The 23667-nt window shown below is 44.5% G+C and overlaps 2 protein-coding genes across 2 annotated transcripts in view; both read right to left on the reverse strand.

The window, feature by feature from the left end:
• Nucleotides 1-595: 595 nt before the first annotated feature.
• On the reverse strand, nt 596-12555 carry LOC135574376 (NHS-like protein 1). Its single transcript, XM_065025896.1, has 3 exons — nt 11238-12555; nt 10329-10416; nt 596-3473 (listed from the first exon to the last, which is right to left on the reverse strand). The coding sequence occupies exons 1-3, from the start codon at nt 11866-11868 to the stop codon at nt 2219-2221; spliced, it is 1974 nt and encodes a 657-aa protein (XP_064881968.1). The 5' UTR covers nt 11869-12555; the 3' UTR covers nt 596-2218.
• Nucleotides 12556-18644: 6089 nt separating this feature from the next.
• Nucleotides 18645-23667, reverse strand: part of LOC115122350 (uncharacterized) — a 67342-nt gene continuing 62319 nt past the window's right edge. Inside the window, exons 6-7 of the mRNA XM_065025895.1 lie at nt 22096-22230; nt 18645-19228 (exon numbers count right to left, since the gene is read on the reverse strand). Coding sequence (XP_064881967.1) covers nt 18741-19228; nt 22096-22230 — 623 coding nt within the window. The 3' untranslated portion in view covers nt 18645-18740. The remainder of the gene's footprint in view (nt 19229-22095; nt 22231-23667) is intronic.

Consider the following 23667-nt stretch of genomic DNA (forward strand, 5'->3'; position numbering starts at 1 on the left):
GTTAGTGAAGATTAAGTCTGTGAGTAACAATGCAAATCAACATATGGACAGGAGACGCCATTCACAAAACCAATCAATTAGCAACCAACCAATCAGTTAGCAAATCAATTAGGAGTTATCTATGTGCGTAACAATGGAAATCACCACGGTGACACATGCAGTGATTAATCAGTTAGTGACGATTAGTGATGATTAGATATGTGTGTGACAATAAGGAATCAATGATGAAGGCTATTATACATATATCATATCTCTGACCCCTGACCTCTACAGTTCCTGTTCAGTCTGTCACCACAACAACAGATGTCAACAATACTGACGTGTGTGTAAATCAGACAGCAGTACATGTTTACATTTTAGTCGTGAAGCAGGCCCTCTTATCCAAAGCAACTTATAGGAGCAATTAGGGCTAAGTGCTTTGCTCAAGGGCACATCGACCAATGTTTATTAACCTTGTCGGCTCGGGGATTCGAACCAGCAACCTTTACACACAGACACTCTTAACCCGCAAGTGGACCGTCTGTGTGTGTGTGTGGGCGTGGGCGCGGGCGTGTGCGTGTGTAAATCAGAAAGCAGTAGACAGATCTCTGTCGTAATATACTTTATTCAACTCGTCATTACGCCTTCTCCTCAGTCTGTACATCAGTCTCTCTCTCTCTCTCTCTCTCTCTCTCTCTCTCTCTCTCTTACTCTTTTTCACCTCACACTCTGCCCCCTCTCTCTCTCTCTCTCTCTCTCTCTCTCTCTCTTACTCTTTTTCACCTCACACTCTGCCCCTTCTCTCTCTCTTTCTCTCTCTCTCTCTCTCTCTCTCTCTCTCTCTCTCTCTCTCTCTTTTTCACCTCACACTCTGCCCCTTCTCTCTCTCTCTCTCTCTCTTACTCTTTTTCACCTCACACTCTGCCCCTTCTCTCTCTCTCTCTCTCACTCTTTTTCACCTCACACTCTGCCCCTTCTCTCTCCATCTTTTACATGACCCTGTCCTTCTATCTATCCTTCCCCCATAACCACTCCACCTCTAATGTCTGTCTATCGTTCATCTGACTTCATCCTTATAGATATGTCACATCTGTCATCTAAACACAATCTGTACACACTTTAACCTCTAACCTCTAAGCCCTAAACCCATATCTAGCACCAGGAATAATCCAGAAAACCTATATAAACCTATAAAATGTCTTCACAGTTCTCAAATAAAATACACTTGAAAACTCATAAAACACAAAACCAACTGTTATAAAAATGTATAAAGGTAAAGAAAGAATAAACGAGACAGAAGATACTTTATAATGATATGAGGGAAGTGAAATACTACATTTACAAAAAACGAAATAAGATGATTTAATTAATGAAATATTTATATTTTTTCTTAATTTCATTCTTTTACTTTTAGATTTGTGTGTTTTGTTGTAAATTGTTAGATATTACTGCACTGTCGGAGCTACAGTAGGAAAAACAAGCATTTCACTACACCCGCAATAACATCTGCTAAATATGTTGATTTTGTTTTAAAGAGGATTTAAGTATCAAATAATATAAATATAGGGTAACTTTAGCAGAATGCATTCCTCCAATCACAATCATGATTCCAAACAATAAGCCAATCACAATCAAAAGAGACATTCTCAGACATGCCCACTGCAGCAGTTGCTTCACTGGGAGGGACAGTTTGTCTTTGGTAACTGAAACCTCAAAATATTTTTTTTAATATATATATATTTTAATAATATAATAGAATGTTGCTTTCTTAATCTCAAAATGGCTACTGCTGCATACTAAAACTAGATACAAGACTGAAACAACAGGTCAGAGAAAAAAACAACATTCATGTTACCCAATAATCTATTAACAGAGACAATCATCTTGTACCAGTGGAGGCTGGTGGAAGGAGCGAGAGGAGGACGGACTCATTGTAATACAGGGAATGAAATAAATCGAATGGTATCAAACACATGAACCATATGGAAAACACATGTTTGACTCCGCTCAACTAATTCCATTCCAGCCGTTACAACGAGCCCATCCTCCTATTGCTGTGCTCACCAGCCTCCACTGTCCTGTACAATAGCCAGTCTGGTGGCTGGTAGGTTTTCTTTTCAACAATGTTCGACTTCCAACTATTTCCCCCGGGTGCAGGATACATAAAGTCTCCTAGATCCTGGACTGAAGCCTCTGTCCTGGGTATATGAGTAGGACAGCGATTCACCAGTCTGGTGCTCTAGCCGACCCACAAGACGGTGTGTGTCTCCATAGACCTGCTCTGCTGCCAATCAAGGCTGCCATTGGTGGCCTCGGCACGTCCGTCAGTGAGCTTGACCAATCCAAAAGTCTTGCAGGAATCGCAGCCCAGTCCGATGGTCACGGCCAACCCATCGCCCTCCATTGATTCGCCCTCCCCTTCCCGCTCCGAGATGGCAGTCATGGGGCTGCTGGGTAGTCGGCTGCGGGCAGCGAAACGCCGGCTGGATGAGCAAGGGGGAGTGCGGGAGCGGGGGGGTCGCCACCCCCAAAGAGAGGGGGAGGGGGAGGGGTATGTGGGGGAGGACAGGGAGGAGAGAGGGAGTGTGCCCTCAGTGAGTGCCCACTCTGCCCTCCTCCTGTGTCTGTGTGTGGACTGGGACTGGGGTAGGTGTAGCGTCATTAGCTGGACAGTGTGTGTTGGTGCAAAGGACTGAGGGGTGTGAGTGTGTGACTCCACTCCAAGCTGCAGGTGTATGTCTGACAGGGGATGGCTCTGTGAGCTCTGGCTTGGTGAGCTCCGTGAGCTCTGACTCTGTGAGCTCTGTGAGTGCTGGCTCTGTGAGCTCTGGCTCTGTGAGCTCTGGCTTGGTGAGCTCCGTGAGCTCTGACTCTGTGAGCTCTGTGAGTGCTGGCTCTGTGAGCTCTGGCTCTGTGAGCTCTGGCTTGGTGAGCTCTGGCTTGGTGAGCTCTGTGAGCTTTGACTCTGTGAGCTCTGTGAATGCTGGCTCTGTGAGCACAGGCTCTGTGAGCTCTGGCTCTGTGAGCTCTGGCTTGGTGAGCTCTGTGAGCTCTGACTCTGTGAGCTCTGTGAGCTCTGACTCTGTGAGCTCTGTGAGCTTTGACTCTGTGAGCTCTGGCTCCGTGAGCTCTGACTCTGTGAGCTCTGGCTCCATGAGCTCTGACTCTGTGAGCTCTGGCTATGTGGTGTCGCCATCATGTGTTTGGGGGCAGTACTGCGGAGTCTCTCGGCTGCAGACATGCGAGCTACAGGGTCGCAGCGACTTCCCTTCCTCAGGAGCAGAGCCTTGAAGCTGTCACTGCTGCTGCTGACCCCTAACCTATGACCTCTCACCTTACTGGATCCTAACACCTCAAGAGGTTGCAGAAGGGCGGGGCTAGGGCTTGGAGGGGTCACTGGAGGAGTGGAGGAGAAAGAAGAGGAGGAGGAGAGGGGAAAGACACGGCATCGGTCTTCCTCAGAGTTCCTGCGCCCAAGAACTTTCCTCTTAGACCTGAGAGGGGGAGAGAGAGAGAGAGAGAGAGAGAGAGAGAGAGAGAGAGAGAGAGAGAGAGAGAGAGAGAGAGAGAGAGAGAGAGAGAGAGAGAGAGAGAGAGAGAGGGAGGACAGAGAGGGAGAGATAAACATTAAATGATTGATTATAGTCCCACTACCAACGAATCAGTGAACCACCGAAACAGTGAACCACCGAACCAGTGAACCACCAAACCAGTGAACCACAAACCAGTGAACCACCAAACCAGTGAACAATCAAACCAGTGAACCATCAAACCATGCTAATGACAGGATGCATTTGACACCTTATGCATGTAGTACAATAGAAGGTTCGATACCTATTAATACACTGGAAGGTTCGATACCTATTAATAGACAAGAAGGTTCTATACCTATTAGTACACTAGAATGTTATATGCCTATTAATACACTAGAATGTTCTATACCTATTAATACACTAGAATGTTCTATACCTATTAATACACTAGAATGTTCTATACCTATTAATACACTAGAATGTTCTATACCTATTAGTACACTAGAATGTTCTATACCTATTAGTACACTAGAATGTTCTATACCTATTAATACACTAGAATGTTATATACCTATTAATACACTAGAACGTTCTATACCTATTAATACACTGGAAGGTTCTATACCTATTAATACACTAGAACGTTCTATATCTATTAGTACACTAGAATGTTCTATACCTATTAATACACTAGAATGTTCTATACCTATTAATACACTAGAACGTTCTATATCTATTAGTACACTAGAATGTTCTATACCTATTAGTACACTAGAATGTTCTATGCCTATTAATACACGAACGTTGTAAACCTATTAATACACTAGAATGTTCTATGCCTATTAATACACTAGAACATTCTATATCTATTAGTACACTAGAATGTTCTATATCTATTAGTACACTAGAATGTTCTATACCATAAGCATACACTAGAATGTTCTATACCTATTAATACACTAGAACATTCTATATCTATTAGTACACTAGAATGTTCTATATCTATTAGTACACTAGAATGTTCTATACCATAAGCATACACTAGAATGTTCTATACCTATTAATACACTATACATTGTTTCACTACAGATACAGAGGGACTAGTTATAACACCATGTTTCACTACAGATACAGAGGGACTAGTTATAACATCATGTTTCACCACAGAGGGACTAGTTATAACATCATGTTTCACTACAGAGGGACTAGTTATAACATCATGTTTCACTACAGAGGGACTAGTTATAACATCATGTTTCACTACAGAGGGACTAGTTATAACATCATGTTTCACCACAGAGGGACTAGTTATAACACCATGTTTCACCACAGAGGGACTAGTTATAACATCATGTTTCACTACAGAGGGACTAGTTATAACATCATGTTTCACTACATATACAGAGGGACTAGTTATAACATCATGTTTCACTACAGAGGGACTAGTTATAACATCATGTTTCACTACAGAGGGACTAGTTATAACACCATGTTTCACTACAGAGGGACTAGTCATAACATCATGTTTCACTACAGATACAGAAGGACTAGTTATAACATCATGTTTCACTACAGAGGGACTAGTTATATACCATGTTTCACTACAGAGGGACTAGTTATAACATCATGTTTCACTACAGAGGGACTAGTTATAACATCATGTTTCACTACAGAGGGACTAGTTATAACATCATGTTTCACTACAGATACAGAGGGACTAGTTATAACATCATGTTTCACTACAGAGGGACTAGTTATAACATCATGTTTCACTACAGAGGGACTAGTTATAACACCATGTTTCACTACAGATACAGAGGGACTAGTTATAACATCATGTTTCACTACAGATACAGAGGGACTAGTTATAACATCATGTTTCACCACAGAGGGACTAGTTATAACATCATGTTTCACTACAGAGGGACTAGTTATAACATCATGTTTCACTACAGATACAGAGGGACTAGTTATAACATCATGTTTCACCACAGAGGGACTAGTTATAACATCATGTTTCACCACAGAGGGACTAGTTATAACACCATGTTTCACCACAGAGGGACTAGTTATAACATCATGTTTCACTACAGATACAGAGGGACTAGTTATAACATCATGTTTCACCACAGAGGGACTAGTTATAACACCATGTTTCACTACAGATACAGAGGGACTAGTTATAACAGCATGTTTCACTACAGAGGGACTAGTTATAACATCATGTTTCACTACAGAGGGACTAGTTATAACATCATGTTTCACTACAGAGGGACTAGTTATAACATCATGTTTCACTACAGAGGGACTAGTTATAACATCATGTTTCACTACAGATACAGAAGGACTAGTTATAACACCATGTTTCACCACAGAGGGACTAGTTATAACATCATGTTTCACTACAGAGGGACTAGTTATAACATCATGTTTCACTACAGATACAGAGGGACTAGTTATAACATCATGTTTCACTACAGAGGGACTAGTTATAACATCATGTTTCACTACAGAGGGACTAGTTATAACATCATGTTTCACTACAGAGGGACTAGTTATAACATCATGTTTCACCACAGAGGGACTAGTTATAACACCATGTTTCACTACAGAGGGACTAGTTATAACATCATGTTTCACTACAGAGGGACTAGTTATAACATCATGTTTCACTACAGAGGGACTAGTTATAACATCATGTTTCACTACAGAGGGTTATAACATCATGTTTCACTACAGAGGGACTAGTTATAACATCATGTTTCACTACAGAGGGACTAGTTATAACACCATGTTTCACTACAGAGGGACTAGTTATAACAGCATGTTTCACCACAGATACAGAGGGACTAGTTATAACACCATGTTTCACTACAGAGGGACTAGTTATAACATCATGTTTCACTACAGAGGGACTAGTTATAACATCATGTTTCACTACAGAGGGACTAGTTATAACATCATGTTTCACTACAGAGGGACTAGTTATAACAGCATGTTTCACTACAGAGGGACTAGTTATAACACCATGTTTCACTACAGAGGGACTAGTTATACCATCATGTTTCACTACAGAGGGACTAGTTATAACAGCATGTTTCACTACAGAGGGACTAGTTATAACATCATGTTTCACTACAGATACAGAGGGACTAGTTATAACATCATGTTTCACTACAGAGGGACTAGTTATAACACCATGTTTCACTACAGATACAGAGGGACTAGTTATAACATCATGTTTCACTACAGAGGGACTAGTTATAACATCATGTTTCACTACAGAGGGACTAGTTATAACATCATGTTTCACTACAGATACAGAGGGACTAGTTATAACAGCATGTTTCACTACAGAGGGACTAGTTATAACATCATGTTTCACTACAGATACAGAGGGACTAGTTATAACATCATGTTTCACTACAGAGGGACTAGTTATAACATCATGTTTCACTACAGAGGGACTAGTTATAACATCATGTTTCACTACAGAGGGACTAGTTATAACATCATGTTTCACTACAGAGAGGACTAGTTATAACATCATGTTTCACTACAGAGGGACTAGTTATAACACCATGTTTCACTACAGAGGGACTAGTTATAACATCATGTTTCACTACAGAGGGACTAGTTATAACATCATGTTTCACTACAGAGGGACTAGTTATAACATCATGTTTCACTACAGAGGGACTAGTTATAACATCATGTTTCACTACAGAGGGACTAGTTATAACATCATGTTTCACCACAGAGGGACTAGTTATAACATCATGTTTCACTACAGAGGGACTAGTTATAACATCATGTTTCACTACAGAGGGACTAGTTATAACATCATGTTTCACTACAGAGGGACTAGTTATAACATCATGTTTCACTACAGAGGGACTAGTTATAACATCATGTTTCACTACAGAGGGACTAGTTATAACACCATGTTTCACTACAGAGGGACTAGTTATAACAGCATGTTTCACCACAGATACAGAGGGACTAGTTATAACACCATGTTTCACTACAGAGGGACTAGTTATAACATCATGTTTCACTACAGAGGGACTAGTTATAACATCATGTTTCACTACAGAGGGACTAGTTATAACAGCATGTTTCACTACAGAGGGACTAGTTATAACAGCGTGTTTCACCACAGAGGGACTAGTTATAACATCATGTTTCACCACAGAGGGACTAGTTATAACAGCATGTTTCACTACAGAGGGACTAGTTATAACATCATGTTTCACCACAGAGGGACTAGTTATAACAGCATGTTTCACTACAGAGGGACTAGTTATAACATCATGTTTCACTACAGAGGGACTAGCTATAACACTCACCATCCACTAGGCTTGACTATGGGATGACCCCACCCCTAACTACACCCTCCAACCGATCAATATTACCTGCTGTCAACACCACACCCAGACACCTGGGTGGTCAAACGCGTGTGCCTTCCCAGAATGCACTGCTACAGAGAGATGCAGATGCAGGGAACGGTGTGTTAATGCTGCGTAACAACCCAAAAAATGTAAAATAATATACATATAAATAAAAGTAAAATACCATGCATTCGGAAAGTATTAAGACCCCTTGACTTTTTCCATATTTTGTTACGTTACAGCCTTATTTAAAAAAACATAGCTCAGCTATTTTCAGGTCTCTCCAGAGAAGTTCGATCCGGTTCAAGTCCGAGGCCTGGCTGGGCCACTCAAGGACATTCAGGGAATTGTCCCGAAGCCACTCCTGCGTTGTCTTGGCTGTGTTCTTAGGGTTGTTGTCCTGTTGGAAGGTGAACCATCACCCCAGTTCATCTTTGCCTCGTTCCTGACTAGTCTCCCAGTCCCTGCCGCTGAAAAACATCCCCACAATATGATACTGCCACTACCATGCTTCACTGTAGGGATGGTGCCATGTTTGGCATTCAGGCCAAAGAGTTCAATCTTGACTTCATCAGACCATCATGGTCTGCAAGTCTTTAGGTGCCTTTTGGCAAACTCCAAGTGGGCTGTCATTTGCCATTTACTGAGGAGTGGCTTCCGTCTGGCCACTCTACCATAAAGGCCTGGTTGGTGAAGTGCTGCAGAGATGGTTGTCCTTCTGCAAGGTTCTCTCATCTCCACAGAGGAACTCTGGAGCTCTGTTAGCGTGACTATTGTGTCCTTGGTCACCTCCCTGACCAAGGCCCTTCTCCCCTGATTGCTCAGTTTGGCTGGGCGGCCAGCTCTAGGAAGTGTCTTGGTGGTTCTAAACTTCTTCATTCTTCCAGAATGATGGAGGCCACTGTGTTCTTGGGGATCTTCAATGCTGCAGACATTTGTTGGTACCTTCCCCAGATCTGTGCCTCGACACAATCCTGTCTCTGAGCTCTACGGACAATTACTTCGAGCTCATGGCTTGGTTTTTTGCTCTGACATGTACTGTCAACTGTGGGACCTTATATAGACAGGTGTGTGCCTTTCATAATCATGTCCAATCAACTGAATTTACCACAGGTGGACTCCAATCAAGTTGTAGAAACATTTCAAGGATGATCAATGGAACAGGATCCACCTGAGCTCAATTTCAAGTCTCATAGAAAAGGATCTGAATACTTATGTAAATAAGATATTTCTGTTTTCTTTTCTTTTATACATTTAAAAATCAGTTTTTGCTTTTTCATTATGGGGTATTGTGATGTCATTATGGGGTATTGTGATGTCATTATGGGGTATTGTGATGTCATTATGGGGTATTGTGATGTCATTATGGGGTATTGTGATGTCATTATGGATGTCATTATGTGATGTCATTATGGGGTATTGTGATGTCATTATGGGGTAATGTTATGTCATTATGGGGTATTGTGATGTCATTATGGGGTAATGTTATGTCATTGTGATGTCATTATGGGGTAATGTTATGTCATTATGGGGTATTGTGATGTCATTATGGGGTATTGTGATGTCATTATGGGGTATTGTGATGTCATTATGGGGTATTGTGATGTCATTATGGGGTATTGTGATGTCATTATGGGGTAATGTTATGTCATTATGGGGTATTGTGATGTCATTATGGGGTATTGTGATGTCATTATGGGGTATTGTGATGTCATTATGGGGTATTGTGATGTCATTATGTGATGTCATTATGGGGTATTGTGATGTCATTATGGGGTATTGTGATGTCATTATGGGGTATTGTGATGTCATTATGGGGTATTGTGATGTCATTATGGGGTAATGTTATGTCATTATGGGGTATTGTGATGTCATTATGGGGTAATGTTATGTCATTATGGGGTATTGTGATGTCATTATGGGGTATTGTGATGTCATTATGGGGTATTGTGATGTCATTATGGGGTATTGTGATGTCATTATGGGGTATTGTGATGTCATTATGGGGTAATGTTATGTCATTATGGGGTATTGTGATGTCATTATGGGGTATTGTGATGTCATTATGGGGTATTGTGATGTCATTATGGGGTATTGTGATGTCATTATGGGGTATTGTGATGTCATTATGGGGTATTGTGATGTCATTATGGGGTATTGTGATGTCATTATGGGGTATTATGTGTAGATTGATGAGGATCATTTAAAAAAAATCTATTTTAGAATAAGGCTGAAACAAAATGGGGTCTGAATACTTTCCAAATGCTCTGTATATATATATAAAACAAAAACAAACATCTAAGAAAAATTTAATTTAAAACAAATAATATCTAAAAATGGATCTCCAGGACCATACCATAGTGTGTCTGAAGAACATACAGTACAGGAGTGTCATCATGTGTCATTATCTGTTATCACAACATACCTGTGTATGGCAGCAAACAGATCTTCAGTAGTCCGTGGTGGTGCTGGTGTCACCATCTTCTCCGCTGAAGAAATATCAAACACCTCACCTGAGAGAGAGGGAGAACGTGACAGAGAGAGAGAGAGAGAGAGAGAGAGAGAGAGAGAGAGAGAGAGAGAGAGAGAGAGAAAGAGATTGTAGAAACCTGTGCAGAAACCATACTCCAAACCATACTCCAAGCTGATAGGCTGGAGAGACTGAAGCAGCCACTGGCCGAGACAGTGACAACTCCAAACCATACTCCGAGCTGATAGGCTGGAGAGACTGAAGCAGCCATTGGCCGAGACAGTGACAACTCCAAACCATACTCCGAGCTGATAGGCTGGAGAGACTGAAGCAGCCACTGGCCGAGACAGTGACAACTCCAAACCATACTCCAAGCTGATAGGATGGAGAGACTGAAGCAGCCACTGGCCGAGACAGTGACAACTCCAAACCATACTCCGAGCTGATAGGCTGGAGAGACTGAAGCAGCCACTGGCCGAGACAGTGACAACTCCAAACCATTGATGATTGATGGTCATCTCCAACCCAAAGGAAGGTAGAAGTCTTATAACCCAGTAAGAGATCTATGTAGGAGAGAGGGGAGAGAGAGAGAGAAGGAGAGACCGAGAGAGAGAGACAGAGAGAGAAAGACAGAGAGAGGCAGAGAAAAAGAGAGAGATATTGAGAGACAGAGAAAGAGAGAGAGATAGTGAGAGAGGGACAAAGAGAGAGGGACCGTGAGAGAGGGACAAAGAGAGAGGGACAGAGAGAGAGAGAGAGAGAGAGAGAGAGAGAGAGAGAGAGACAGACAGACAGACAGACAGACAGACAGACAGACAGACAGACAGACAGACAGACAGACAGACAGAGAGCTCCATAACTCACCATTGTCTTCTCTGGAGGTCAGGGACCCTGTGGAGCTGCTGGCCCCATCTGTGTCCAGGCTGCACCTCTCCTCCCTCTTCTCCCACTCCTTCCTCTCCTCCCACTCCATCCTCTCTCCCCCCAGTTCCCCCTCGTCCTCTTGGATGAACAGATCTGGCAGGAGTAGCGCCCCTTTCAGGCTGTCCGTAGACAGAGGACTGCTCAGAGAGTCTCTCCTCTCTTCCAGAGAGAAGCTTTCAAAATCATTGCTGTCCTCCTCCTCCATTGCTCCCCTCCATCTGTCTTCCTCTTCACCCTCCTCCTCTCTTCTCCCCAGCTTCTGACAATTTTTTCTCTCCTCCTTCTCTTCTTCCTCCTGCAGCACCCAAATTTCCTCTGGTTCTGATCTCCCCAGCTCTGTGTATGGTACCGATACACTCTGTGGCTGTCTGGGAACTGCTTCTCTCTCAGTGTCTGCCTCTCTCTCTGCCTCTGTGTCTGCCTCGTTCTCTGTGTCTGTCTCTCTCTCTAACTCTGCCTCTGTCTCAGTGTCTGCCTTTCTCTCTGTCTCTGCCTCTGTCTCTGTCTCTGTGTCTGCCTCTGTGTCTGTCTCACTCGCTGTCTCGTCCTCTCTCTCTGTCTCTGTCATCATCTCCAGTGGACAGGACTCCTGCTTTGGCTCTGCTACACAGGGTGCTGGAGGACAGGGGCTTGGTGGTAACTCTGGTACACAGGGTTCTGGAGGATAGGGGCTTGGTGGTAACTCTGCTACACAGGGTTCTGAAGGATAGGGGCTTGGTGGTAACTCTGCTACACAGGGTTCTGAAGGATAGGGGCTTGGTGGTAACTCTGCTACACAGGGTTCTGAAGGATAGGGGCTTGGTGGTAACTCTGCTACACAGGGTTCTGAAGGATATGGGCTTGGTGGTAACTCTGCTACAATGGGTTCTGGAGGATAGGGGCTTGGTGGTAACTCTGCTACACAGGGTTCTGAAGGATAGGGGCTTGGTGGTAAGTCTGCTACACAGGGTTCTGAAGGATAGGGGCTTGGTGGTAACTCTGCTACACAGGGCTCTGAAGGATAGGGGCATGGTGGTAACTCTGCTACACAGGGTTCTGAAGGATAGGGGCTTGGTGGTAACTCTGCTACAATGGGTTCTGGAGGATAGGGGCTTGGTGGTAACTCTGGTACACAGGGTTCTGAAGGATAGGGGCTTGGTGGTAACTCTGCTACACAGGGTTCTGAAGGATAGGGGCTTGGTGGTAACTCTGCTACACAGGGTTCTGAAGGATAGGGGCTTGGTGGTAACTCTGCTACACAGGGTTCTGAAGGATAGGGGCTAGGGGCTTGCTACACAGGGTTCTGAAGGATAGGGCTTGGTGGTAACTCTGCTACACAGGGTTCTGAAGGATAGGGGCTTGGTGGTAACTCTGCTACACAGGGTTCTGAAGGATAGGGGCTTGGTGGTAACTCTGGTACACAGGGTTCTGAAGGATAGGGGCTTGGTGGTAACTCTGCTACACAGGATTCTGGAGGATAGGGGCTTGGTGGTAACTCTGGTACACAGTACTGTGACTGGTAGAACTTCAGGAAGGGGTATGCTGTCTCTGGCTCTGGTTGAGACTCTGTCTGGGTCTGTATCTCTGGCTGGGTCTGTATCTCTGGCCTGTACAGGTTTATCCCCAGTAAGGGTGGTGTCTCTGGGACAAAGGGCTCTGGAGGTGTACCTATCAATACAGGTGGGGGTGGTGGTGGTGGTGTGTCTGTCTGGTGTGTCCTCAGCAAGGGCGGGGGCATGATCGTGGGCTTCTTCAGGGCAACGGGAAGCTTCTGTCTGTGGGGGGAGGAGGAGGAGGGGGTAGCAGGGGAGTGTGTGAGTGTGTATGCCCACGCTGAGTACTCTGGTTGGCCGTTGGAGAGGCAGGGTGTGGTCTCCTGTCGAGGCGTAGGTTCTCCGTTCTGTAGTGTGTTTTCAGCAGCAGGGCTAGAACTTTGAAATACTGTTCTCAGTGGCCTAGAGAGAACAACAGGCTTATTTGGGGTTCTCTCTTCAGCCTCAGTAAGCATGGCATCAATCCTTCCCACACTCTCTAACACAGTGCTGGTTAGTTTGGTATCCATGCCCGCCCCTCGCTCCTGGGCGCTGGTTAGCGTTATGCCATTTAGCTTGGCTTCTGTGCTCTTTGCAATATGCTGGGCATCATTGGTTGACTTAGCATTGGTTAGCATACTGCTAGTTAGAGTAACATCATTGCTGTCTTGGCTATGCTCAACATTATCTGATGTATGGTGGGTTAGCATAATGCTAGTTAGAGTAGCATCATTGATGTCTTGGCTATACTCAACATTAGCTGATGTATGGTTGGTTAGCATAATGCTAGTTAGAGTAGCATCATTGATGTCTTGGCTCTGCTCAATATTAGTTGATGTGTGGTTGGTTAGCATAATGCTAGTTGGGATAGCGTTATTGCTTTCTTGGCTTTGCTCAACATTAGATGATGGAGGGTTGTTTAGCCTCTTGGTAGAGCACAGAGTGACTCTCTGAAGGGCTTGGGTTGTTACCAGGGGCCGGGGAGTGGGGGTGTAAGAGGGAGGAGGTGGTGGATGAGCGGGAAGAGGAGGAAGATGAGGAGGGCTGTTGATTGACAGGTCTGAATCCTCTGTGAACTCAGGGGAAGGATGAGGAGGGAATCCTAGCAATGAAGTCACCTGACTGGCAGGTGTAATAGGTGAAAAGAAGGGGTGGGGTTGAGTCTGTCGCACTGCACAGGCATGCAAGGGAGGCGGGAGGGAAGGGGGAGAAGGTGGGGGAGTGGGGAGGGATGGCTGGGGTAGAGGAGGAGGAGAGGGGAGGAATGGCTGGGGTAGAGGAGGGGAGAGGGGAGGGATGGCTGGGGTAGAGGAGGGGGAGAGGGGAGGAATGGTTGAGGTAGAGGAGGGGGAGAGGGGAGGGATGGCTGAGGTAGAGGAGGGGAGAGGGGAGGGATTGTTGAGGTAGAGGAGGGAGAGAGGGGAGGGATGGTTGAGGTAGAGGAGGGGAGAGGGGAGGGATGGTTGGGGTAAAGGAGGGGAGAGGGGAGATGGTGAGAGATGCACAGATCAGGGAGAGGAGAGGGAGTGATTGGGTAGGGTAGGGTGGAGGTAGACAGGGAAGAATGCTGGAGCCGGGCAGGGGAGGAGGAGGGGGAAGAGGGATATCTGGAGTCGGAGGAGGTGTAGGAAGAGAGGGAGGAGGTAGAGGAAAAGGAGGAGAAGGGGGAGGAGAGGAGAGAGGACTTTCTCTCTGGGATGGGGGGTCTTGGCCCTCCTTCCCCTGGGCTAGAACGTGTCCTGGGAAGGGAGGAAGAGGAGGTGAGGTGGAGGGGGAGGAGGAGATGAGGGGTGAGGAGTGTGTTTGGGGTGAGGAGGGTGTGAGGGGTGAAGGGGATGTGAGGGGTGAGGAGAGGGTTGGGGTGTTGCACTCGCTGGAGTATCCGCTGGAGGTGGAAGAGGCCAGCCGCTGGAGTGTCCCTGCCGTGGCGGACATTTTAGGAGAAGAGGCAGCCATTTTAGGTCCCACCAGCAGGCTCCCCCCTCCAGCACTGGCTGAGCGGGGGACAGATGGGTGGGGCTGCTGGTGGGACGGGCTAGAAGGGTAGTTTTGATCCTGACCAGGCTGCTGGTGGGATGGGCTAGAAGGGTAGTTTTGATCCTGACCAGGCTGCTGGTGGGACGGGCTAGAAGGGTAGTTTTGATCCTGACCAGGCTGTTGGTGGAAGCTGTGGAAGGGATGGTTGATCTGACTGTCTGTTTCAGCACCTGCCCTGCCCCCCCTGCCCACACTGCTACAGCGGGGGACCCATGGGTCCTCGAACACCCCTGGAGAGAGTGGAGGTGAGAGGGGAGCAGGGCTGGAGGTCAGACTCCCCTTCGTGACCACCTCTTCTCCAGGTCCAGCAGTGTGGTTGTTGTAGTTGTAGCGCTGCGTTTTCCCCCGGCCAGGTTTAAACCGTAGTGAGGTGGAGCGCGTGGGGGGAGCGGGAGGCCTCTTTGACTTCCTCAGAGAGATACTGCCTGACAGGTTACGGCTGTTTCCATGGAGACCGCGGTGGTCCCGGTTACCGTGGGGACTGCGGTTGCTGCCGGTAGCGTAGTCGTGGCCGTGGGACTCGGAGCAGCTGTAGTCGGTCTGACAAGAGGAAATGGAGGTGAAAGGATGAAGGGGGGAGGAGCGGCTGGAGGTTAAGAGGGGCTCGTAGCTCCAGTCCTCCCCCAGTGAGGTGCTCTGACTTGGGAATCTTCTGCTCCAACCCTCCCCTGACTGGCTCAGGAATTCATGATCCTGGAGAGACAGACATGACAGGCAGGAGGAACATTAACTTTTTATGGCTGCAGGGGCAGTATTGAGTAGCTTGGATGAAAAGGTGCCCATTGTAAATGGCCAGCTCCTCAGTCATAGTTGCTAATATATGCATATTATTAGTATGGGATAGAAAACACTCTGAAGTTTCTAAAACTGTTTGAATTATGTCTGTGAGTATAACAGAACTCATATAGCAGGCAAAAATCTGAGAACTTCCACTTCCTTTTGTTTTTTTTTCTGAGGTGGCAGATTTTCAACCTAGCTCTCATTGAAATTACAGCGAGATATGGATGAGTTTTCACTTCCTACGCCTTCCACTAAGATGTCAACAGTCAATAGAACTTTGTCTGATGACTCTAATGTGAAGGGGGGTCGAATGAGACAGGAAATAGTCTCCACTGCCACGAGTTGACCATGCTTTCACCATGCTTGTTCACAGGGGAAGGACCTGCGTTCCACAGGTCATCTGAAGTCATTCTAATTCTCCGGTTGGAACGTTATTCAAGATATATGTAAACAACATTCTAAAGATTGATTCAGTACATCGTTTGACATGTTTCTACTGACTGTTACGGAACTTTTTGACATTTTGTCACGTTGTAGTGGACGCGCTTTGTGACTTTGGAATTGTTTACCAAACGGGCTAACCAAAGTAGCTAATTGGACATAAATAACGGAAATTTTCGAACAAATCAAGCATTTATTGTGGATCTGGGATTCCTAGGACTGCATTCTGAGGAAGTTCATCAAAGGTAAGGAAACATTTATCATGTATGTTCTGGTTTCTGTTGACTCCAACATGGCGGCTAATTTGTCTTCTGTTCTGAGCGCCGTCTCAGATTATTGCATGTGTTGCTTTTTCCATAAACTTTAAAAAAATCTGACACAGCGGTTGCATTAAGGAGAGGTATATCTATAATTCCATGTGTATAACTTGTATTATCATCTACATTTATGATGAGTATTTCTGTTGAAACGATGTGGCTATGCAAAATCACTTGATGTTTTGGGAACTAGTGAATCTAATAAGCCAATGTAAACTCAGATTTTTTTATATAAATATGAACTTTATCAAACAAAACATGCATGTATTGTGTAACATGAAGGCCTATGAGTGTCATCTGATGAAGATAATTCAAGGTTGGTGATTAATTTTATATTTATTTCTGCTTTTTGTGAATGCTATATTTAGCTGGAAAATGGCTGTGCTTATATTGTGGTTTGGTGGAGACCTAACATAATAGTTTGTAGTGCTTTCGCTGAAAAGCCTATTTGAAATCGGACACTTTGGTGGGATTAGCAACAATATTACCTTTAAAATGATATGAGACACATGTATGTTTTACGAATTGTAATTATGAGATTTCTGTGGTTTGAATTTGGCGCCCTCTATTTTCACTGGCAGTTGTCATATCGATCCCGGTATTGGGATTGCAGCCATAACAAATTTTAACATGACTAGCACCAGCAGTAGAATAGCCTGAGCTTAGAGCAGGAGGCCCTGTAGCCTGACCATAGAGCAGGAGGCCCTATAGCCTGACCATAGAGCAGGAGACCTTATAGCCTGACCATAGAGCAGGATGCCCTATAGCCTGACCATAGAGCAGGAGGCCCTAAAGCCTGACCATAGAGCAGGAGGCCCTATAGCCTGACCATAGAGCAGGAGGCCCTATAGCCTGACCATAGAGCAGGAGGCCCTATAGCCTGACCATAGAGCAGGAGGCCATATAGCCTGACCATAGAGCAGGAGGCCCTATAGCCTGACCATAGAGCAGGAGGCCCTATAGCCTGACCATAGAGCAGGATGCCCTATAGCCTGACCATAGAGCAGGAGGCCCTAAAGCCTGACCATAGAGCAGGAGGCCCTATAGCCTGACCATAGAGCAGGAGGCCCTATAGCCTGACCATAGAGCAGGAGGCCCTATAGCCTGACCATAGAGCAGGAGGCCATATAGCCTGACCATAGAGCAGGAGGCCCTATAGCCTGACCATAGAGCAGGAGGCCCTATAACCTGACCATAGAGCAGGAGACCCTATAGCCTGACCATAGAGCAGGAGACCCTATAGCCTGACCATAGAGCAGGAGGCCCTATAGCCTGACCATAGAGCAGGAGGCCCTATAGCCTGACCATAGAGCAGGAGGCCCTATAGCCTGACCATAGAGCAGGAGGCCCTACAGCCTGAGCATAGAGCAGGAGGCCCTATAGCCTGACCATAGAGCAGGAGGCCCTATAGCCTGACCATAGAGCAGGAGGCCCTATAGCCTGACCATAGAGCAGGAGGCCCTACAATATCATAATAATATCATGATAATAATAACAATAACAACAGCATAAATAATAATAACAACAATACAAATAATAATAATAATAATATAAATCACAATAACAACAATATAAACCATAATAATAATAATAAAAACAATAACAATAACATAAATAATAATAACACCAATAACAATAATACTAATAATAATAATAACAACAATAACAACAATATAAACCATAATAATAATAATAAAAACAATAACAATAACAATAACATAAATAATAATAACACCAATAACAATAATACAAATAATAATAATAACAATAATAACAATAATACAAATAATAATAATAAAAACAATAACAATCATGTAAATAATAATAATAACAACAATAACAATCATATAAATAATAATAATAAAACAATAACAATCATGTAAATAATAATAATAACAACAATAACAATCAATATAAATAATAATAATAAAAACAATAACAATCATGTAAATAATAATAATTACAATAATCTAAATAATAATAATAGGAATACCAAAACTCTAAATAATTATAATAACATATAACAATATACATCATAATAATAACAAGAACAACAATATAAATAACAATAATAACAACAATAACAATACTATACACCATAATAATAACAATAATATAACTAATGATAATATTAATAACAATAATAATAATAATAATATGTACTCACCATAGAGCAGGATGCCATGCTGCAGAATGTCCTGTAGGGGGTGCTGAGGCAGCTGCTCTCAGTGCTCAGGGAGGACAGGACATCCTGACAGGGGAGGCTGTGGAACCCCTCTCCTCCATCTTCACCCCCCAGGGAGACACTGCCCATGGAAGAGGAGGGGGTGAGGCTGAGGTAAGGCGTGAGGGAGGGGTTAGGGGTGAGGGTCGGGGTGAGAGAGGCCATCAGAGAAGAGATACCCTGTCCTCTCTGGGCTCGGATCCGACGCACTGACGGCTTCATCACTCTCCTCTCCTCCTCCCTTTCCTCCTCTCTCCTCTCCTCCACTCTCCTCTCCTCCCTTTCCTCCTCTCTCCCTCTCCTCCACTTTCCTCTCCTCCCTTTCCTCCTCTCTCCTCTCCTCCACTCTCCTCTCCTTCCTTTCCTCCTCTCTTCTCTCCTCCATTCTCCTCTCTTCTACCCTTTCCTCCTCTCTCCTTTCCTCCAACAGGCCGGCCTCCTGGGTGTGTGAGGGCGTGAGTGATTGGGTGTGAGAGGGCAAGAGTGATTGGGTGTGTGGGCCTTGTGCGAGAGATCGCTGTAGCAGGGCCGTGTTGACACTGCCGGTTCGGCCCAGAGTAGAGTACTGACCAGGCAAAACCACTGATCCACCACACCCTGGCTCTTCGTCAGCTTCATGTTCTGTAGAGGAGAGGAGAGGAGTCAAATGTCTACTGTTTGCTGATGATCTGTTGCTTCCGTCTCCAACCAAGGAGGTCCTACAGCAGCACCTAGATCTTCTGCACAGATTCTGACAGACCTGGGCCCTGACACACCTGGGCCCTGACAGACCTGGGCCCTGACAGACCTGGGCACTGACAGACTTGGGCCCTGACAGTAAATCTCAGTAAGACAAAAATAATGATGTTCCAAAAAAGGTACAGTTGCCAGGACCACAAATACAAATTCCATCTAGAAACCGTTGCCCAACAGCACACAACAAACGCTACATACCTCGGCCTAAACATCAGCGCCTCAGGTAACTTCCACAGAGCTGTGAATGAGCTGAGAGACAAGGCAAGAAGGGCCTTCCTTCTATGAAGCATACCTCGGCCTAAACATCAGCGCCACAGGTAACTTCCACAGAGCTGTGAATGAGCTGAGAGACAAGGCAAGAAGGGCCTTCCTTCTATGAAGCATACCTCGGCCTAAACATCAGCGCCTCAGGTCACTTCCACAGAGCTGTGAATGAGCTGAGAGACAAGGCAAGAAGGGCCTTCCTTCTATGAAACATACCTCGGCCTAAACATCAGCGCCTCAGGTAACTTCCACAGAGCTGTGAATGAGCTGAGAGACAAGGCAAGAAGGGCCTTCCTTCTATGAAGCATACCTCGGCCTAAACATCAGCGCCTCAGGTAACTTCCACAGAGCTGTGAATGAGCTGAGAGACAAGGCAAGAAGGGCCTTCCTTCTATGAAGCATACCTCGGCCTAAACATCAGCGCCTCAGGTAACTTCCACAGAGCTGTGAATGAGCTGAGAGACAAGGCAAGAAGGGCCTTCCTTCTATGAAACATACCTCGGCCTAAACATCAGCGCCTCAGGTAACTTCCACAGAGCTGTGAATGAGCTGAGAGACAAGGCAAGAAGGGCCTTCCTTCTATGAAACATACCTCGGCCTAAACATCAGCGCCTCAGGTAACTTCCACAGAGCTGTGAATGAGCTGAGAGACAAGGCAAGAAGGGCCTTCTATGCCATCAAAAGGAACATAAAATTCAACATACTAATTCGGATCTGGCTAAAAATACTTGAAACCTTCCATAACAAAGCCATCACCAACAGAGAAATTAACCTGGAGAAGAGTCCCCCTAAGCAAGCTGGTCCTGGGGCTCCGTTCACAAACACAAACAGACCCCACAGAGCCCGAGGACAGCAACACAATTAGACCCAACCAAATCATGAGAAAACAAAAAGATAATTACTTGACACATTGGAAAGAATTAACAAACAAACAGAGCCAACTAGAATGCTATTTCTCCCTAAACAGAGAGTACACAGTGGCAGAATACCTGACACTGGGAGAGGGAGAGATGGACAGAGAAAGAGAGAGAGAGAGAGAGACGGAGAGAGAGAGAGAGAGAGAGAGACTGAGAGGGAGAGGGAGAGGGAGAGAGAGAGAGAGAGAGAGAGAGAGAGAGAGAGAGAGAGAGAGAGAGAAGAGGTAGAGAGAGGGAGAGGGAGAGGGAGAGAGAGAGAGAGAGGGAGAGATGGGTAGAGAGAGAGAGGGAGAGGGAGAGGGAGAGATGGGTAGAGAGAGAGAGAGGGAGAAAAATCCAGAAAAGAGCCGTTAAATTCTACAACCACCTAAAAGGAAGCGATTCACAAACCTTCCATAACAAAGCCATCACCTACAGAGAGATGAACCTGGAGAAGAGTCCCCTAAGCAAGCTGGTCCTGGGGCTCTGTTCACAAACACAAACACACCCTACAGAGCCCCAGGACAACAGCACAATTAGACCCAACCAAATCATGAGAAAACAAAAAGATAATTACTTAACACATTGGAAAGAATTAACAAAAAAAACAGAGCAAACTAGAATGCTATTTGGCCCTACACAGAGAGTACACAGCGGCAGAATACCTGACCACTGTGACCGACCCAAAATTAAGGAAAGCTTTGACTATGTACAGACTCAGTGAGCATAGCCTTGCTATTGAGAAAGGCCGAAGGGCAGACATGGCTCTCAAGAGAAGACAGGCTATGTGCTCACTGCCCACAAAATGAGGTGGAAACTGAGCTGCACTTCCTAACCTCCTGCCCAATGTATGACCATATTAGAGAGACATATTTCCCCAGATTACACAGATCCACAAAGAATTCGAAAACAAATCCAATTTTGAAAAACTCCCATATCTTTTGGGTGAAATTCCACAGTGTGCCATCACAGCAGCAAGATTTGTGACCTGTTGCCACGAGAAAAGGGCAACCAGTGAAGAACAAACACCATTGTAAATACAACCCATATTTATGCTTATTTATTTTATCTTGTGTCCTTTAACTATTTGTACATTGTATATATATATATAATATGACATTTGTAATGTCTTTACTGTTTTGAAACTTCTGTATGTGTAATGTTTACTGTTAATTTTTGTTGTTTTTCACTTTATATATTCACTTTGTATGTTGTCTACCTCACTTGCTTTGGCAATGTTAACACATGTTTCCCATGCCAATAAAGCCCTTGAATTGAATTGAATTGAATTGAATTGAATTGAGAGAGAGAGAGAGAGAGAGAGAGAGAGAGAGAGAGAGAGAGAGAGAGAGAGAGAGAGAGAGAGGAGAGGGAGATATGGGTAGAGAGAGAGAGAGAGAGAGGGAGAGGGAGAGGGAGAGATGGGTAGAGAGAGGGAGAGATGGGTAGAGACAGAGAGAGAGAGAGAGAGAGAGAGAGAGAGAGAGAGAGAGAGAGGGTTGTACACTGGACCAAATCCATGGTTTGAGGTCATAACACACAGTATGATGAGAAGCGACAGTGAAGGTTAGAGCCGGGGGAAGCTCTCCATACCCAGATCTCTGGTGATGTCATCAGGTATTCCGGCGATGGTCTTGCGGCGTGTGAGTTTGTTCCGGGGTTGACGGATCAGAGTGTCTGTGTTGGCTAACGCTCGCCGAAAACTAGCCTGACGCTCAAAACCCTCACCTGGATGGAACGACATGGTAGAAAGGAATGGTACACACAAAGACACACAGAGACTGAGTAAGAGTATAGTGAGGTGTGCGTGTGCGTGTTGTGTGTGTACCAGTGATGTTGATGGGTACTATGTAATGTGTGTACCAGTGATGTGTATGTGTACTATGTAATGTAATGTGTGTACCAGTGATGTTGATGTGTACTATGTAATGTGTGTACCAGTGATGTGTATGTGTACTATGTAATGTAATGTGTACCAGTGATGTGTATGGGTACTATGTAATGTAATGTGTACCAGTGATGTGTATGGGTACTATGTAATGTAATGTGTACCAGTGATGTTGATGGGTACTATGTAATGTGTACCAGTGATGTTGATGTGTACAATGAATGTGTAAACAGTGATGTTTTGAAAATGTGTACCAGTGATGTTGATGGGTACTATGTAATGTGTACCAGTGGTGTTGATGTGTACTATGTAATGTGTACCAGTGATGTTTATGTGTACTATGTAATGTGTACCAGTGATGTTGATGTGTACTATGTAATGTGTACCAGTGATGTTTATGTGTACTATGTAATGTGTACCAGTGATGTTGATGGGTACTATGTAATGTGTACCAGTGATGTTGATGGGTACTATGTAATGTGTACCAGTGGTGTTGATGTGTACTATGTAATGTGTTACAGTGATGTGTATGGGTACTATGTAATGTGTACCAGTGATGTGTATGTGTACTATGTAATGTGTACCAGTGATGTTGATGTGTACTATGTAATGTGTGTACCAGTGATGTGTATGTGTACTATGTAATGTGTGTACCAGTGATGTTGATGTGTACTATGTAATGTAATGTGTGTACCAGGTGTTGATGGGTACTATGTAATGTAATGTGTGTACCAGGTGTTGATGGGTACTATGTAATGTGTACCAGTGATGTTGATGGGTACTATGTAATGTAATGTAATGTGTGTACCAGGTGTTGATGGGTACTATGTAATGTAATGTGTGTACCAGGTGTTGATGGGTACTATGTAATGTGTACCAGTGATGTTGATGGGTACTATGTAATGTAATGTGTACCAGTGATGTTGATATGTACTATGTAATGTGTGTACCAGTGATGTGTATGTGTACTATGTAATGTGTACCAGTGATGTTGATGGGTACTATGTAATGTAATGTGTACCAGTGATGTTGATGGGTACTATGTAATGTAATGTGTACCAGTGATGTGTATGTGTACTATGTAATGTAATGTGTGTACCAGGTGTTGATGGGTACTATGTAATGTGTACCAGTGATGTTGATGGGTACTATGTAATGTGTACCAGTGATGTTTATGGGTACTATGTAATGTAATGTGTACCAGTGATGTTGATGTGTACTATGTAATGTGTACCAGTGATGTTGATGTGTACTATGTAATGTGTACCAGTGATGTT

This window comes from Oncorhynchus nerka, linkage group LG12, assembly GCF_034236695.1.
Source record: "Oncorhynchus nerka isolate Pitt River linkage group LG12, Oner_Uvic_2.0, whole genome shotgun sequence".
NCBI classification, from domain to species: Eukaryota; Metazoa; Chordata; class Actinopteri; order Salmoniformes; family Salmonidae; genus Oncorhynchus; species Oncorhynchus nerka.

Coding starts and splice junctions, on each gene's coding strand:
- LOC135574376 (XM_065025896.1), bottom strand. CDS start 11,868: ATGATGACAGAGACAGAGAGAGAGGACGAGACAGCGAGTGAGACAGAC. Junction 10,417..11,237: donor GACCTCCAGAGAAGACAATG/GTGAGTTATGGA, acceptor CCTCTCTCTCAG/GTGAGGTGTTTGATATTTCT. Junction 3,474..10,328: donor CTGTTTGCTGCCATACACAG/GTATGTTGTGAT, acceptor TCCCCCTCTCAG/GTCTAAGAGGAAAGTTCTTG.